Source organism: Lethenteron reissneri, chromosome 26, assembly GCF_015708825.2.
Source record: "Lethenteron reissneri isolate LAM-NWPU_2019-01 chromosome 26, ASM1570882v1, whole genome shotgun sequence".
Lineage (NCBI taxonomy): Eukaryota > Metazoa > Chordata > Hyperoartia > Petromyzontiformes > Petromyzontidae > Lethenteron > Lethenteron reissneri.
The window spans coordinates 24,035,844-24,053,749 of record NC_083804.1 but is presented as its reverse complement, the minus strand read 5'-3'; the positions used below and the strand labels follow the sequence as shown (position 1 = coordinate 24,053,749).

The 17,906-nt window shown below is 46.4% G+C and overlaps 2 protein-coding genes across 2 annotated transcripts; one reads left to right on the top strand and one right to left on the bottom strand.

Annotated features, from left to right (window-relative positions):
* Positions 1-93: 93 nt before the first annotated feature.
* LOC133347910 (uncharacterized) lies at positions 94-4,795 on the bottom strand. The gene is made up of 2 exons (XM_061560649.1): positions 4,609-4,795; positions 94-3,423 (listed from the first exon to the last, which is right to left on the bottom strand). Exon 2 carries the CDS (start codon positions 3,421-3,423, stop codon positions 97-99), a length of 3,327 nt encoding a protein of 1,108 aa, XP_061416633.1. The 5' UTR covers positions 4,609-4,795; the 3' UTR covers positions 94-96.
* Positions 4,796-10,440: 5,645 nt separating this feature from the next.
* Positions 10,441-15,288, top strand: LOC133347909 (high mobility group protein B2-like). Its single transcript, XM_061560648.1, has 5 exons — positions 10,441-10,624; positions 12,929-13,087; positions 13,382-13,539; positions 14,116-14,290; positions 14,747-15,288. Exons 2-5 carry the CDS (start codon positions 12,938-12,940, stop codon positions 14,939-14,941), a joined length of 678 nt encoding a protein of 225 aa, XP_061416632.1. The 5' UTR covers positions 10,441-10,624; positions 12,929-12,937; the 3' UTR covers positions 14,942-15,288.
* The last annotated feature ends 2,618 nt before the right edge of the window (positions 15,289-17,906 follow it).

Below are 17,906 nucleotides of genomic sequence, written 5' to 3'. Positions count from 1 at the left end.
CTTTCCTCTAAAATATGGCTATCCCTGCCTAAACTCTGCGTCCGTACCGCAGGGTTGTGAAAATCTCTTTCATTGCGACGTACCTCACGATGATGTTCAAAATGGTTGTCGTTTTGATGGAGGTCCTTCAGAGACGAACTCTTTTCCGGTAAGATGTAATGAGTTGGCGGAACCGAGGGAATGTTCACGAGCAGGTTTTAATTCTGGATCTCCTGCATAATGATGATTATCCTGAAATTTGAAATCTTGGTCACTCTGATAGACATCCTTCAAAGATCTGCTCTTTTCTAATACTAGCCTGCCTCTGTCCTCACTTCTGTTAACTAAAGTTTGATCTGTAAGGCTGAATCTGTGATCATCTGGCCTATATTGATTTTGAAACGAGTACGGCTGATCAGTACTCTGGAAATCACGCAATGATTTGCTTTTTTCTAGAACAGCTCTCCTCCCGGTCTCTCGGAGTGGCTCACGTGCGTTTACGTGAACAACATTCCAGTCTCTGGGATGACCTTCACGCCCAATCTCAACGCTGTATTCATAGAGATCCCTTAAAGATTTGCTCTTCTCTGAGAACAATTCTGGATACTCAGCAGTAGCACCGAGGAAGTTAGCAGGCTGCTGATATGAGGCCACTGATTCCCACTGATTTCCATGTTGGAGGTTGACCAAAGAGTGGCTCTTCTCCATGAGAGCCTTGGCTCGCTGCCGGGGTCGTCTCCCTTGCGTCAAGGCGTGTTTTATAAACATCGGGATACCGCGTCCGGCCACCTCAGTTGTTGACGGCTGCCGTCTGTCTGAACTTGCGTAAGATTGAAGTGACCCTTCCTGACGATGATCATAATCGTGTTGCTTGAACTGGTCCTGGTGCATGCGCGGAGATTGGCTACTGTGCTGGAACCAGGGACGTTGCTCACCTGCCGCTGTCACGTTCTGAGATTCTCTCATTGACCTCTTCTCCTTTTCCGCCAAATCATCTTCGGTGGCATCTGGGGGAATGTCAAAACGTAGTGAGGGGAAAGAGCGGCTGCGGCTGGACGTCGCGATCGGCAAGGGCTGATTTTCTCTTGTGGCCAAGCGAGGATCCCCACGAGAACGCAGCTCGGAGGAGCTCAGGTAGCGACTCATCATCGCATAGAGTGGCGGCGGCGGCAGCAGCTTACCCTGGGGTGCATTCACATCTGGACGTCTGGAATGTTGTGCATCTGCCAGAGTCTCGGGAAGTATGTCCACGCGGCGAGTAACGGCGTGCTTTTTTTCGACTTCCATTTTCTCCTCATAGTCGTTGCGGTTCAAGTCGTGCTGAGAGTGCTGGGCCGAGCTCCTCCTCATTTCCGACTCTGCCGGTGTGCTCAGGCGCACGTCCAACTCGGACTCCCTCCATTCCTGGCTACTGTCTGATCGCCGTGAGAATTGTGATGTGGACTGCGGCAATGGCTCGACACGAACAAATGCGGGCGCGTTTACCTTCGTCATTGCTACACCTCTCTGAGGATCGTTATCTCGAGTGAACATAATGGAAGGGATTTCACTTCCAGGTTGCGGGTATTGCTTGTTCCACCGATCAGTTCTTTCCAATTCCAGATAATCATCTGCACGTTCACGTGACCAATCGGGTATGGTAGCTCGCTCGCCATCCCTCTGCAAATGATGCCACCCAGCACCGTGTAGTGGAGGGTCATGCGCCCTGTGCCAGTATTCAGCTCCTTGCCCAACACTGCCACCTCCTCCCCGCGTTTCTAAAGTCATATACATGTTCTCTTCGCTCGGCTGGCTGCCTTGGGGGTTTGGTTCATTTAGATAAAGGTCTTGTGCTGCTTGCCAACCGCCACGCGGTACGTCAGTTCTGAGTCTGCCAACAGCTGCCTCTACATAGGGCCTGGTGCGTTCACGGACATGGTCATGGTTATCACTCCATTCCCTCTCATGGCTCTCGAACTGAGTTCCGGGTTCTACGCCTGAATCATAAACACCAACTGCCGGTCCATAATATCCAGAGGTTGACCAACAGTCAGAGCATTGTCTTTCAGAAATCGACTGCTCTTCCCTGCCATAGCTGCTGTTGTAATTTGCGCCTGGTGATATGTACATGTGAGTATCTGGACGTTCCAGGGTTATATTTCCATCCCTATGAATATGTTCAGGAAGAGACTGACCTTCCCAGTAGGGTTGCTCTAATTGCATCTGATCTCTGTGTCCATCTGAATGTGGGTGTGTGACAGAATCCCCATGGCTGTACTCAAATGGCAGAACTTCTCTTTGATGCCTGTCTTCAATGGCAGTGTTCCTGCTCCATTGGCTAGTTTGCTCAGTGCTGCTCTCCATTTGCCCAGTTGCTCCATGAATCTCATGCCACTGATCAACGTGAACATGTGGTTCAAGTGCGTGTGATGGCATTGCCCATTGGTCGGATAGTGAAACCCGTTCTGATTGGATGTCATCTGTGTTGCTTTCTGATTGGCCAATTGCATCTGGAATCACTTGCCAATGCTCACCATGAACAGGCCTCGCATCGGAGGAGTTAGAGTACTTGGATTGTGCTTCCCATGCAGCCACCGCAGGTTCCCATCCGTCAGTTAGTCCTGACACTGTATCTGGTGCGAAACCTCCTGTCCTCTCATCAGAGACCAAACCTGCACTCTCCCTGCATTCGTCGCCACGCAGAAATTGCGATGCTCCAGTGCTGCTGCCCGCTTGTACGCGGTGGCTCGAAACGCCACCCTGCTCATCGCCAATGCGCCACTCGCCCACTTGCTGAGCTGCCTCAGCGAGACTCGACCCAACCAGGACTATTCCAAACCCTTTTGAGAAGTCAAGAGGCTTGGCGTCAGATGGGACAGGTCCTGGCTCGGGTCCAGCCACTTGCCCTTCCCCTACGGCGCAGTAGTAGCCTCGTCGCTCCTCCTCACCGTAACTTCCCACTTGCGCCGACATCAAGAACCCGGGAGGCGATGACGCCCACGATGATGCCGACCCCGCTCCCATGGAATCATTTAGGTGGTGACTTTGCTCTTCTCCTGGAATAAAATAATGTTCATCACTCCTCCTGTCTTCCAGATAGCAATCATCTCCTTGACCTTCTCGCGAGCCCATCCTGTCTCCCTGCCCTTGCCTCTGCAAGTTCATCTGCTCCTGGCTGCTCCTCCGGTCGCTCCGCCGCTGCCCGCCAGCGCCGCTCGTTCCTCCCTTCAAGAGTGCAGCAAAGCGCTTGCGCAGGCGCACGCACGTAGCTCCATTAGTCTTGGTCACAGTCGCAACGGCGTTCACGCATTGCTTGAAGCATTGACGAGAGCGCTCTCTCATCTCCGCATCCCCCGACTCTAAGAAGTCGCGGAAGTGCTTGCGCAGATCAGCATTCGGCACTTCCCCACCGCGCGAAACAAGGAAGTTCAGGACATCATCCTCGCTCAGTCCTAATGCAGCCATCTGTTCGTACGCACACACAAACAAAACTTGCACGCATTCACCAACAGTTCACACACATGCAGTAAACATAATATTACTAAGTTCCTTAGCACCATCACCTGGACTTTAAGACCCTCATTACTAAGACTCCGGGATCACCACCAGAAACTTAGAAACCCTCGTCATCTGAACCCAGGACACCTTCATCACCAGATTCACGATGCCACACACCAATCAGCAAGACCTGATTCACCTGGACCTCAAAACCATTAGCATCTAAAACTTCAGATCCTTACAACGAAAACGGGGCCTTTCATCACTGGAAGCATTATTACCTCTACAGCAGGATATCTGGATCCCAAAATCACCATCATCAGGCCCCTCATCGCGTGAACCCTCATCACTTCGACCTCCACACCCTCATCACGTGAACCCCTTCACCTGAGACTCCACACCCTCACCGCGTGAACCCCTTCACCTGAGACTCCACACTCTCATCGCGTGAACCCCTTCACCTGAGACTTCACACCCTCACCGCGTGAACCCCTTCACCTGGGACTCCACACCCTCATCGCGTGAACCCCTTCACCTGGGACTCCACACCCTCATCGCGTGAACCCCTTCACCTGGGACTCCACACCCTCATCGCGTGAACCCCTTCACCTGGGACTCCACACCCTCACCGCGTGAACCCCTTCACCTGGGACTCCACACCCTCATCGCGTGAACCCCTTCACCTGGGACTCCACACCCTCATCGCGTGAACCCCTTCACCTGGGACTCCACCGCCCTCACCGCGTGAACCCCTTCACCTGAGACTCCACACCCTCATCGCGTGAACCCCTTCACCTGGGACTCCACACCCTCATCGCGTGAACCCCTTCACCTGAGACTCCACACCCTCATCGCGTGAACCCCTTCACCTGGGACTCCACACCCTCACCGCGTGAACCCCTTCACCTGGGACTCCACACCCTCACCGCGTGAACCCCTTCACCTGGGACTCCACACCCTCATCGCGTGAACCCCTTCACCTGGGACTCCACACCCTCATCGCGTGAACCCCTTCACCTGGGACTCCACCGCCCTCACCGCGTGAACCCCTTCACCTGGGACTCCACACCCTCATCGCGTGAACCCCTTCACCTGGGACTCCACACCCCCCGACTCCCGAAGTAAACCCCTGAAGTGGGGTCATCTGCTCACCTTGCCGCGATAGGCGGGAGGTCGAGTCGGGGAATCTCCACGAAGCGGGCCGTACAATTCAGCACATCACGACGACCACGAACTCGAGCACAACAACCGACGCGACAACAGCAACAACAGCAGCAGCAAGCGGCAGCTTCAGACGCGCGGACACCACCACCAACGTCGCATCGCCATTCGCGCCCAGGTGTCACTTCCGGAGCCAAGGTGCCCGAGGTGACGTGATGCGCCTGACGTCACGCGATGTTGATTTAGATTCCTTAGTCCGCTCGCGCACGGGGGAGGGGGTCTCGCTTTGTTTCTCGTAGCCCGGGTAAGCGCGCGACTGTCTCGGCTACGGCTTCCCACCCACGAGACCGAAAATGGGTGTTCGGTACCACCCACTGTGAAAATTGCTTATAATTATATTCTGGCTGTATTTTATCTATGTACCACTAATGTTTTAGATAGCAAGGTCAGGGTGATAGCTTTTAATGAGAAATATGTCGATTATAGAATACCATAATACAGTATATTGTTTTGGAAAGACAGTACAACACATGTGACATGAAACATCCCCCGGAATTTGAAAATAAATAAATGAGGTGTGTCTCTAAAGTTTGACATTTTGTAAGCCAGTATTTTTGTAAGCCAGTGGTGAATACTGCATAGGTATTTGCCCATCAGGTGGGACCGACCAACCCCTGCTTCTATAAAAGTGGGGTGTTTGTGGAATGTGTGCGGCGAGTGTTATAGCAGAGTAAAACACGCAGGGCTTAAAACTTGATTGGGAGCTTTTGTGACTGCAGGAATGACTATTTGGTTCTTTCGGTAAAGTCACGTAGAAAGAAAAAATAATTAAATAATAGCGTACGACGTTTCGATTGCAACACAAGCAATCATCATCAGGTACGAATGAAAGAGAAAACAAACCTAGTAAACTTAGAAAATGTATGCAATACAACACAGAGAGTCGGCTAACATAAGTCAACACCCTACCTGGTTGATTACGTTCTTCCAAGGATTGCTAAATTTGAGAGAGAGAGAAAACACAGACACGAGACACATAGACAAACACATAAGCAGAGAGCGATAACACAGAGACACACAGAGAGATACACACACATAGGCACACAGAGACTGCAGGAAATACTCGAGAGACAACACGAGGACACAGAGAGAGAGAAAACTCACTGCATCAAACAAACTTAGTACAATTTGGAAATGTAATGCAATGCAACACAGAGAGTCGATCAACACACAATTAGCGCATAGCCTGGTTGATTACGTTCTTTCAAAGATTGCTGAATTAGAAGTTAAGTGTGACATTTTGGGAGAGAGACAAGACACAGACACGGAAACACAAAGACAGACACACAAGCAGAGAGAGACAACACAGAGACACACACAGAGAGAGAGAGACAACACAGAGACACACACAGAGAGAGAAAACACACTAAAAAAAGTGGCTTAGTTTAATCTTTGGTTATTTCGGTAAAGTCACGTATAAAGATAAAATAATAAATTAAATAATAGCATACGACGTTTCGATTGCAACACAAGCAATCATCATCAGGTGTAAATGAAATAGCAACAAAAAATCTAACCAGAAAACTATAGACAGACATATAAGTAGACAGATATCATCAAGATACATAGAGAGAGAAACACAGGTACAGAGAGGGGGATCGTATCTATGGGGTGGCCTCAAATAGGCAGAGGGGGCGGGAGCAGAGAGATGGAGGGGGGTTAGAGAAAAAATGTACATGTCAATGAGTACGGAAAAGAGGCGTAGTAATGTACGCAAGCTTGAACATTAGGAGAAAGAACACACTAAATTAAATAACCTAGCAAAATATCGAAATGATATGTAATACAACACAGAGAGTCGGTCAACACACAATTAACGCATAGCCTGGTCGATTACGTATTTCAAAGATTGCTAAGTTAGAATTTAAGTGTGAAAATTCCAAAGAAAGACAAAACATAAAACAAAAGGAACGGAGACACACAGGCAGAGCAGACCATAAGCACGACAAAAAAACGAGTGTTTACAGAAAAAAGTACACTAAATACACAGGCAGAGAGAGAGAAAAAGATAAACTTGGAACTTCCCCGTAGAAGTGGTTCAATCTTAATTTTAGAGCTTTCGTGACTGCAGGAATTAATATTTGGTTCTTTCGGTAAAGTCACGTATAAAGATGCGAAACGTCGTATGCTATTATTTAATTTATTATTTTATCTTTATACGTGACTTTACCGAAAGAACCAAAGATTAATTCCTGCAGTCACGAAAGCTCTAAAATTAAGATTGTCTTAGTTTATTATCATGCCACACTGTATCCAGTATATCTCTCGCTATGGCTCGTAACGTGCCTATCGAAGTCCACATGATAAAACTCTATAAGTTACAGTCGATGTACATAATACATTGTTATAAGAATAATAGTACGTCCCAATGTTGCAGGTTCCTGCAACATTGGGACGGTTGGCCAGTCCCATTCGTGAGAGTTTGGCTTCTCGTGGGAAAAAAACACCAGAGAACGTGGAGAAATCCCACCAAAGATGTCACTCAAAGTTCCGTACAGATGGATTTAGTAATAAATTTCTGTATTGTCATCTCGTGGACACCTCGCAGCCAATTTAACACGTCGGCTTTTGCGACCAATATTATATTTACTACTATAATGAGCCAAGAATGTTTGTGTGTAACGCGTGTGATGTCACTCCACATGCCGCACCCCCCGTCATTAATATTCATGAGCGGGTGGATTTTTACACTCACGCAGAAGATGGAGCAGAAATATTTTTTTTCGCAAATTCGCTTTAAGTTTGACGTTTCTTTATTGAAAGCGAATCTAATAAATAATTCTACGCAGCAACAAAGTGGATTTGGTGTCTTTATTTCTTCAGCACTTGAGACAAAAGGTAAGTCTAATTTATGATTCTACTTTATGGTAAAATAGACATTTCTCGGTGATTTTCCAGATATTGTATCGAATTCCAATTTACTTTAACACCAGTGTCAGAGCAGCGAATTTGAACAAATTGAAGGTCATTTATATACAGTGCTACAGTGACATGAAGTGAGGTGTTTTATAACATAGTTTAGTGCAAGAATCACTGCCATTAATACAGTGCTGCAGTGAAATGCATTGAAGTGTTTGATGACTTACTTTTGTGCAAGATTTACTGCCATTAAATTTACACAAGATACAATTATACTCTGCTAAATTTTAGTAAATATTACAGCTTCTGTCCTAGGACGAGCAAAGAAGCTAGTTCATTATAATGGTTTTTGGGGTAGATTGCCTAAGTATAAATGTGTCGAAACCCTCCACCACCCGACACGACCAATCAGTAAGGGATTTGTCACGTTGAAGAGTGAATCCACAACATTTACAATCTGAGTACGACGTTTCGCTGGTAATTACATCCAGCATCATCGGGCGATTTGCCAGAATAGCTTCCGACGACAGTGTCACATTCAAGCACTAACCAGGGTAAATTGTTTACACAAGTGTTATTATTTACAGTAGAGCAAATTGTGTATCGTTGAAATGAGGGATGATTTTAAGTTTAGGTAAATTTGAGTTGTTTTTTTTCTCTGTGACCTGACGTTTTTGTTAGTAAAAAACATAAATAGAAACTGAAATAAGTAAAAAAAAATAAAGACTGCAGGGATTCATATTCTTGGTTTTTTCGGTAAAGCCACGTAGAAGGGAAATAATATAAATATTAAAAAAATTATTTTATTTAATAAGAAAAAAATGTAATGGCTAGCATCTCGAGAGTGAGCCCCGTTGGGTTGGCGGCCGGGCCGCTACCCGCCATATCTCTGCACTGAGACCGGGAGGCCCCGCTCGCATGCCGCGGGGGGCTCGGCCCTTGGGGGGCTTCTCTGCCCGTTGGGCCCGGGAGGCGAGCGGGGCTCGAGACGCTGTTCCAGCGCCTGCACTCACTGCGGCAAAGCTGTGCGAGGTCCGGGGACTTTCCCCTAGGCCCACGTGGGGCCTAGATGGCGAGTCTTCAGGATGCTAACCACGACAAGCAGGGTGTCTCGACCCATATTTATAGCATGGCAGTTAGCGGTACATCTACGCCATGGGGATACTCTGTCCTTTTTTATGCTCGCAGCGAGCTAAATGCTTTCTCTTTATATAGGAAAAAAAACATTCATATACGGCAATGAAGGTATTTGTTTTCAACGAAAGCAGAATGGGTACCTTTTTTAAAATAAAAACATAAGTTTACCACGGCACCATATATTATGTTAATTAGGATCGATCGTCATCGCCTACGCGCCATCATTGAGAACAACAGTGAATGTGCTGTTCAAACATTGACTGCCTCTACGCTATAGGGACACTTTTTTTTATCGCGCGTCGTATGCAATCACACGTTAAATATGTTTTATATAAGTTGATTCATAAAAGAGGTTTACATTAACTAAACGTGAAAACACGCATAATTTATTTACAATGAATAAAAACAGCTTCGTTTCCCCTCGGCAGCATAGATTATGTTAATAGCTCTCACGTGCATTTAAAATAGTTGGGCAGTTAGATTCCCCACCTAGGATAAGCGAGGCACCGCCTTAATCGGCGCCTGATTGGTGGGAAGGCGCCTGATCGCCTGCGCGCCAGCCAATGGGGACACCGTGCGGTGCTTCATTTCAAACAACCGCCTATCCGCTGTAGGTAATCTAAGCGAGTTGCTTGTTCTTGCACCAATGGAATATTACATTATTTCTTTTTTGAGGACCATCGAATACACAACTACAGCGATAATTTTTGTTCTCGTTTTTTGGATTATAAAAAAGTCAGATTTGCACTCGAAGACATTACTAAATAAAGGTATTTAAATTACAAGTTGCTGGCATAATGCATTGTGTGAAGGTTTGTTGTGCGATTACCATTGATTGGTGGAGACCTCCTGCCGGTGTCGGAGACCTCTCCCTCATTAACATAAGATGCCCCGCCCATCTCTAAACCTTTATAGACAGCTCTTTGATTGGTGTAGACCTCCTGCCGGTGTCGGAGACCTCTCCCTCATTAACATAAGTTGCCCCGCCCATCTCTAAACCTTTATAGACAGCTCTTTGATTGGTGGAGACCTCCTGCCGGTGTCGGAGACCTTTCCCTCATTAACATAAGTTGCCCCGCCCATCTCTAAACCTTTATAGACAGCTCTTTGATTGGTGTAGACCTCCTGCCGGTGTCGGAGACCTCTCCCTCATTAACATAAGTTGCCCCGCCCATCTCTAAACCTTTATAGACAGCTCTTTGATTGGTGGAGACCTCCTGCCGGTGTCGGAGACCTCTCCCTCATTAACATAAGTTGCCCCGCCCATCTCTGAACCTTTATAAACAGCTTGTCCTCAGAGGCTAACCACCCTGTTCCTGATGACTGCTTGTGTTGCGATAAAAGCGTTGTGATATTTTTATTATTTTTGTATTCACTTTTATTATTTTATTGTTATTTTTTTTATCTACGCGACCGAAAGAACCATAGAATACGATTAACATTTAAAAGGTGTCCTTTGGTATTTATAGTATTGTGATTTTCTACGCTACGTCGTCTGACGTTACATACACGTTTTTGTGTATAATGTAATCGTGGATGTATCTTTTGTTAATGAACCTGTGTATGAAAGAAAAAGAATGCCTACGTGTTTTTAAAGAAAATACAGATTAGTTTACCTCTAGAGCATAAATTATGTTAATAAATTCCGCGCGTGCGCAGTCGGTTTCATTTAAATCGTACGGCGGTCGGCCGTAGTGCCGCCCCGACGATACATTTCCCACCACGGATAAACGAAGCCCCGCCTCGTTCGGATCTTGATTGGTTGCGTTTACGTCACCGCCTACGCACCAACCAATGGGGTCGCGTCGGCTACTGCCGTCGGTGACAGTCCATCCAATCGGGTGGCTCGGAGGGGCAAACGGCGCCTATCCGCTGTAGGCAATATAAGCGGGTGGCACCGCCTGTTCATGCCCCATCGGAGCTACACGCAGCGCCTTACAGCCAACTCACGGTGAGTGGGGACCAACGTTAAACATTTAATTTTCTTATTTTTTTATTGAAGCCGATATCGAATCCAATTACAACGCGGATTTTTTTCTCGCCTTTAACTCTTAACTCGCGCTCGGTTAGCGGTTGGGAAGAGCGTTTCTTTACAAGTGAAAATTCGTCGTCGTTTTTGGGCCCGCCGATTGTGGCTCCGCCGTGGTTGCGGATAAGGAATCGTGGCCATGATTTTATTTTTTTTCGCTTTGCCCCGCCGCGTGTTTTTCCCCTCGACCCGAGCGGAGGGGAAACAAACGCCGCCACGATTTAATAAATTCTGTGGCGATTTTTAATCCGTCGCGAGCGAATTTGCTTGTAAACCCCGTGCCGGGAAGGGGGAAGCGCTTCCCACCACAGAGAGGGCCTCCTTTGTTCGCAGTGACATGGCCGCCCTTCTGCCCGCGCCGCCGTTGCGCCTTTTATTTAATTATTTACATCATCATCATCATCCCGCCCTCATTCATTCATTATTTCTTCTTCTTCCCTCCCCCACCGCCTCTCCGTTAAATTCATTATTTACTTGTTACTGCTGTTTGTGCTGAGCAGCCGGCCCAACCCGGTTTAACGCAGTTTCACAATAGTTTTTTTTGTTGGTTTCCTTGTTAAGTTTTTTTCTCTTTCTCCTCCTTCACCGCGGGCGGTCTCTTTATCTCGTTGGGTGCAAGGAGAGACGCAGGTTTTGTTGGCGGCACTTGAGACCCGGGACATGGTTTTTTAAGACCTTGTTACTTGGAAGACCTGGTTTATGTTAAAATAAATTCTGATACATCGGGGGGAAATGTTTAAATCGAAAGGGTAATTATACCAGGCCTGTAGGGGGAGACCTGGTTCGCAAGGAAAATGAGGCTTGTTAAAACGAGGAACACGAGTTGAGGTATTTAATGAAGACCCGGTACACAGGTTAAAGGAGAAATGGTCTTTATGGGACATGGTACAGTACACACACAAAAAAAAACCAGGGAGACCTGGCACAAAGGGAAAATGTCACCTTATCGGGTAGATCTAATCCATTAAGGCACCTTAAACCTGCCAGTCTTAAGTTAGTTTTATTTGACCAGGTAAGGCCCACTGAACTATACAGTTTATATTTTTCATAAACGACCTGTCTTCGGTAAGTCAAGTAGAAAGAAATTAAATTAAATAATAGAATACCTGTACACAAATGGTAAGCTCAAAGTAAGTGGCTTATGTGGAAATATATAACAGCCAAATATTATAAACGCATGTTTCTAAATGTGGAGGGAAAAACCTGAGGACCCGGAGAAAAATCCATGCGACCACGTGGAGAACAAACTCCAATATACCGGCTGAAATAGCGTTATTTAGTAAAAAAAAATTTAAGGAATAAAGTAGAAGCCTGGGAGTTAATAATACACTTGAGCAGCGTGCAAAAATAGTTAGCATTTTTTTCCGGAACAATTCAATTATTTCAACAGAGACTATCGCAGATATTTTAAAACTCAAAGGACTCCAACTCCACCGTATTCGGGCGTTGATTTTCCGGTTTCGGGAATCGGGAACAATGAATATTGGTACAGAACTTGCATCTTTTTCCATTTAAGATTCAGCTGGTGCAAGAATTGCAGCCTAGAGACCATCATAGTCGCCGAGAGTACTCGTGGGCTTTTATTGAACTTGCAGACCAAGACGATGCTTTCATTACAAATTTAATGATGTCAGATGAAGCAAATTTTCACCTTGGCTTCGTCAAGAAACAAAATTGCAGGTTCTGGGGTTGAGTAAAAATAATTCTATCGAATCTCCATGAATTCAATAATTTTCTATCCTTTAGTTAGTTTTTTATTTTTCGAAAGTTATAGGCAAAACAAAACGGGTAGTTACTTATGGCCCCCACCATCAGGGTCGCCATCGAATTTACCTATTTAGGGAGACCTGGCACTTCGAGAAAATGAGACTACATCTATGAAGAGACTTGGTTCATATGAATACAGAACTGATCCATAGTGACACCTCTTATGTGATTCATGGACACAATGAGGCAAATCCCATTGAGCCACATGAGACCTGGTCATGGGATCACTGAAACTTGATTTAACATGTACAGGGAGATTAAATCTAGTCTTTGGAGAACTAGTTTATGGAGACAAATTTTACCCAAGATCGTACTAATAGTAAAAGGAGACTGAAACCTACTTTATTGGGATGAGCACATTGATCTGTGTACATGAGACTTGATTCAGTTACGTGGTATTATTGAATTCGAAGGAGTTTGTGGCAATGTTGCTCATGACTACTCGTGCTGGGTGTGCAGATTAGCGCCATGGGACGCGGCGACCCCAGCAAGCCGCGCGGGCGCATGTCGTCCTACGCATACTTTGTGCAGACGTGTCGCGAGGAGCACAAGAAGAAGCACCCCAACGACTCCGTGGCTTTCACCGACTTTTCCCGCAAGTGCAGCGAGCGCTGGAAGGTAATCTCCCACTTCTCTATAAACACTGCAAGCCGAATCAAATATATTTTAAGATTCCCTGAGGCTTGTTAAAAGATCGTTATTTTTTTACAGGATATTGCATGTAGGCTAATGGAGCTAAGAGTAAAAGGATAAGATTGGACAATCGAGACAAATCTTGCAAATCACATCCCAGAATCGTCACAACGCCTCTTAGCCTGTGGGGTGAATCACTATATGCCTAAATATTACTATTGAGATGTCTAGCCAATTGTATGGTCCACAGTGTCGTCTAATGAGAAATATTTGCTCCAGGGGTTGTCTCCAAAGGAGAAGCTGCGGTTCGAGGACTTGGCGCGTGCGGACAAGACTCGCTATGACACCGAGATGAAGGACTATGCCCCAGCGCGTGGTGGACGCGGCGGCCCTGCGCAGCGCAAGAAGAAGGACCCCAACGCCCCCAAGCGGCCCCCGTGTGTTCCCACGCCTTTTACACCCAACATGCACCATTACACACATCGTGTGAAAATGAACGTGTATACGGGGTGGGGAACCTCAATTCTGGCCGCGCCACTTGATTTAAGACGGCCTGTAGTCTACTTCAGAATGGCTCTCAAATTATAGTTGTCACTGCAATCGTCTTGGCTGCACTAATGGATACTAGAGTTTAGTGTGTTTTAACTGGAAACACTTTATAAGTTTGGTGTGCTCAGGCAGTGATAAGTGACTGAGGTGTCACTTCAATGTGTGGATACTGATCTGGCCCTCTGTAAGGAATGGCAATTGGAAAGGGTTCCCTGCCCTTGGTATATATTATATGCCTGCCAATACTGTGCACAAAACTACAGTGTACACTGCATAGGCTTGTTACGTATTTGCACCCAGCTTGCATATGGTACTGTGCTGCCCTATTGTGCTTCTCTGCTGGCTGTATTGCTTCCATGGCTGTGCTTTCTGATGTGCGAGGAGGGAGGAGGGGGGTTCCGTTGTCTTGCGGGGATTCTCATGCATGGCTCACGATGCACATGTAACTGCTTCCCCCGCCCCAGGTCCGCCTTTTTTATTTTTTGTGCCGACTTCCGGCCGCAGATCAAGGCGGACAACCCTGGCATGGTGATTGGCACCATTGCCAAGCGACTCGGGGAGATGTGGGGTCGGCAAACAAATGAAAACAAAGCTCCGTACGAGCACAAGGCCAACATACTCAAGGAGAAGTACAAGAAGGTACAATGCTTTCATTTCTTCCAGCAGTCAACACACTTGTTACTGGCTGATTTTGAAGCCTGACTGTTTAAATTCCTCAAGCTGATGTAATTATATTTGGGAATTACTGCTCGAAAATATTTAAGATCCCGTGCCTTTTTTCCAAGAGTGGACTTTTGTGTAGGTGCTTAATGAAAATATTATAACTTTGAACGTATGGAAAAATAACCCCTGTGCTGTCTGGGTCTCGGTTATTTAAACATCATCGTGCTCGTCAAGGCATTGAGTCGAATTGCAGTACCGCAGTGGATTTCTCTCCGTTTTTCCACATTCGCAAGCAAGCTCCATAGAGCCTTATGATAACCTGGCATACAGATGCTGCTCTGGTTAGTTCCTGAAATCTAAATATTGGGACGTGTGCCTGGGTGACTTGCTGGTGGGGCGCATCTAAGCAGGCATGTGTTGTTGTCAACGCAGGATGTGGCTGCGTACCAGCGCTCAGGAGCAAGTGCGAGTGGTGCACACAAACCAGCAGCAGCTGCTCCCAAGCGAGGAAAGCCGGCCGCGACAGCTGCAGCGCCCGCCCGTCACGATGATGACGAAGACGAAGATGACGAGGAGGATGAGGAGGGAGACGACGATGATGACGACGACTATGAGGATGACGAGTGATTGCGCCGTCAGACGCCGGCGATCAGCTGGGTCTGATGAGGCATGGGGAGGCGAAGCCTCTAGGCGGCCGATTGCCAAGAAGCAACTGCATAACGGTTGCTGTTAGTAACGTGTTTTCTTGGGCAGTCATTTTTAATGTTAACCTGTTAAGGAACAGCAGGGTTTTGTGTGTGCGTGTGTGTGCGTATATATGTATAATTTATATATATACACATGTACAGCTCCCCCATGCAACGCGTGCCCGTGCGCTACTGGTTTATTTTGTAACGGTTGTTTTCTCTTTTTTGTTTAAGTAGCCCGTTTTATGCCAATTTGACGTTGGATTAATTAAAAACGTGTACATTTTATCTGTTCTGTCATTTTTGTTGAAGTTACATTTGGAATTGTCATTAATATCGCTATAAAACTTGCACGAGACTTCTTTGAAGTTAACACAAAAGGTGGAGGGGGATGTACTTTTGAAGGGTGTGTGGAATCAAGGATAAAGCAATTTGTGCGCAAGCCTTTTAACAATTTGTGCCCAGCACAGGTTAGGAATTGTCTAATTTGGCGTTTTGATTCATTGATGTGACAGGATTGTGGTGCGGTGTAGCTGTCGCAAACGCCATTACAATACACCAACCACGTATTTTCTCAGAAGTTTAATTTTGTGCACATCGTTATTTAAATCGATACATTATTACTATGCAGTTGGGCACATCTACAATGAGGGTTAATTTCAAGTGATGAGGTGAACGACTGCCAGGGGGAATTTTATTTTCCAAAGTAACAGCACTGATTTGGTGTGGCTGTACATGACCAACTTTTTAACATATCCTGTGATCAGAATATAGCGTCATCCCAGAATCGTGGAAGCATTAGTGTCATCTTTTGACAAATCAACTCTTGCTCCTGGCTGACGTTTCTTGTCCCTGGGCCCAGCAGGACGGCACTTGCAAGCCCCTCTGGTTATCTGCTCTGCTGTAACTCCTGTGTACTCCCCCAATTGCCTCATTCGCATGCAAAAAAGCATTTCCTTTTGACATCCTTGAGCCAGTAGGTATTCAGAATTCCTTTTGCAGATGCCAAGCTCTCTACAGGACAGTTATTTTACTGGTAGGAACCTGGTTACACCAGCCCACAGGGGATTATTGTGTCTGTCCGTCGTGCAGGGAAGGGCTGGTCACCCCGTGGTGCCCTAATAAAACTCAACGTTTAACCTACTCACGCCGGCTTGTTCCCACCCTCAGTCGGGCATATTTGCGGAATACACCACGCTGCCGTTGACCCTGGCCATTGAGCAACCCAACGTTCCTACCAGCTCCCTCTGCAGGAATGTGTTAAACCCCAAGCATGGTACTGTAATGTATTCACGCTGGATGATTGTAGGGATGGGAGGTGTTGATTTTCCTACTGATTATTCCATTGTCCAAGAAATTGCACGTGGAAGTTTTTTTTTGTCAGCCATGATCTATCTGCTTGGAAGAAGGCTTCTCCAAATGACCATCAGTCCCATGATGCCACTAGGTCCAGCACATGAGTTGTTCCATACAAAACATCCAAGTAGAGCCGTATTACACCCCTGCATAACGTCATGTTTCTGATTGTGTCCGTGAGCACAAGTCAGATCTGAAACACGGCAGAACTGATTCTTCGGTCGTTGCCGATCATTGCTACAACTCGGTGGGCTCTCATGAAATTGTCTTTTCCGAGACCAAAGTTCTCTGCAAACCTCCTGGCTACCATCAAAGGTTTGTACACGAAGCCATACAAATATACAAACACATAATTTCAACCGTGATGACGGTTACAAACAGTAATCATTGGAAAGATGTGATTAACCATACAAAAAAGATTTAACTACACTTATTTGCCAATCTTATTTGACATAACTATTACAGTTTTACCATGTTTAGTGGTTGTCTCCCTGTAACAGGTTTATTCACAAACCGTACCTCTCCATAACAAAGGCTCACCCTCTTAAGCCTCACCTTACCATATTAATAAAAAGCATGCGGTCCTTGCCCTACCACCTCCAACCATTATATAAACGGAGTGGTAGCTCCTGCAATCTCTCATTTACTTGATACAGCTGTCGTGGCTGTGACGGTCCCACCTGAGGACGGAAGCTTGTGTTGCCTCCGAAACGTGATTTTTATTTAATTTTACTTTTTTAATGTTTAACCTACGTGACTTTACCGAAAAAACCTAAGAATATGAATCCTTGCAGTCACGAAAGCTTCAAATCTAGAATCCTGGGAGGAGTGTTGCATCGTGGAGTTGGTGGCAGCGATTTAGGGAACCCTTCGTCGAGCGGTGCACTGACCGTGGCTGATGATGCATCGTGAGCTCATTCATGAACTCGCCCATGAAGCCGGCGCATTGTATATTCACATAAACGACGTGGCAAGCGATGAATATGTATTTAGTTGTGGGGTAATTAGCATTTGATAGCCGTTGCAACATTTCTGTGCATAATGAGGCGTGTCAGCAGTTACCCCCGCTCCTCGATTCAACTAATCATCATGGTGCGATTATAGACTGCATTTCTCGCGTGATCATTGACACCAGCGTTCCTCATCGCGGGGCCACTGGCGGCCCCCGACAATACATCATCGTCGTGCTGCTGTCAAGCCCCCAATGGTTTCAAATGTGTGACGGCCCTCACACTGACGATGTCTCTCCGGTGAAAGTGGACACCTCCCTGAACATTAGGGAAGAACATTGACTGAGGCGGCCTCGTTGTGTCTCAGTGGATCTTAATCCATTCTTACTCGCGGTCGATTTGACTCGAACAGAATCGATTGGCGGTAATCGATAAACCAATTAATCGCTACGTTCTGGTTCGACACATTACAGGTTACATCACTTGGTGGCGCTGCTGTTGCTGCTGGCAGTGGTGGACAGACAATACAAAACTCAACACATTCAACAAACACACTGGTCCTAAAAACATGTAATAGGCGACGTTTCGGGCAATGACCCT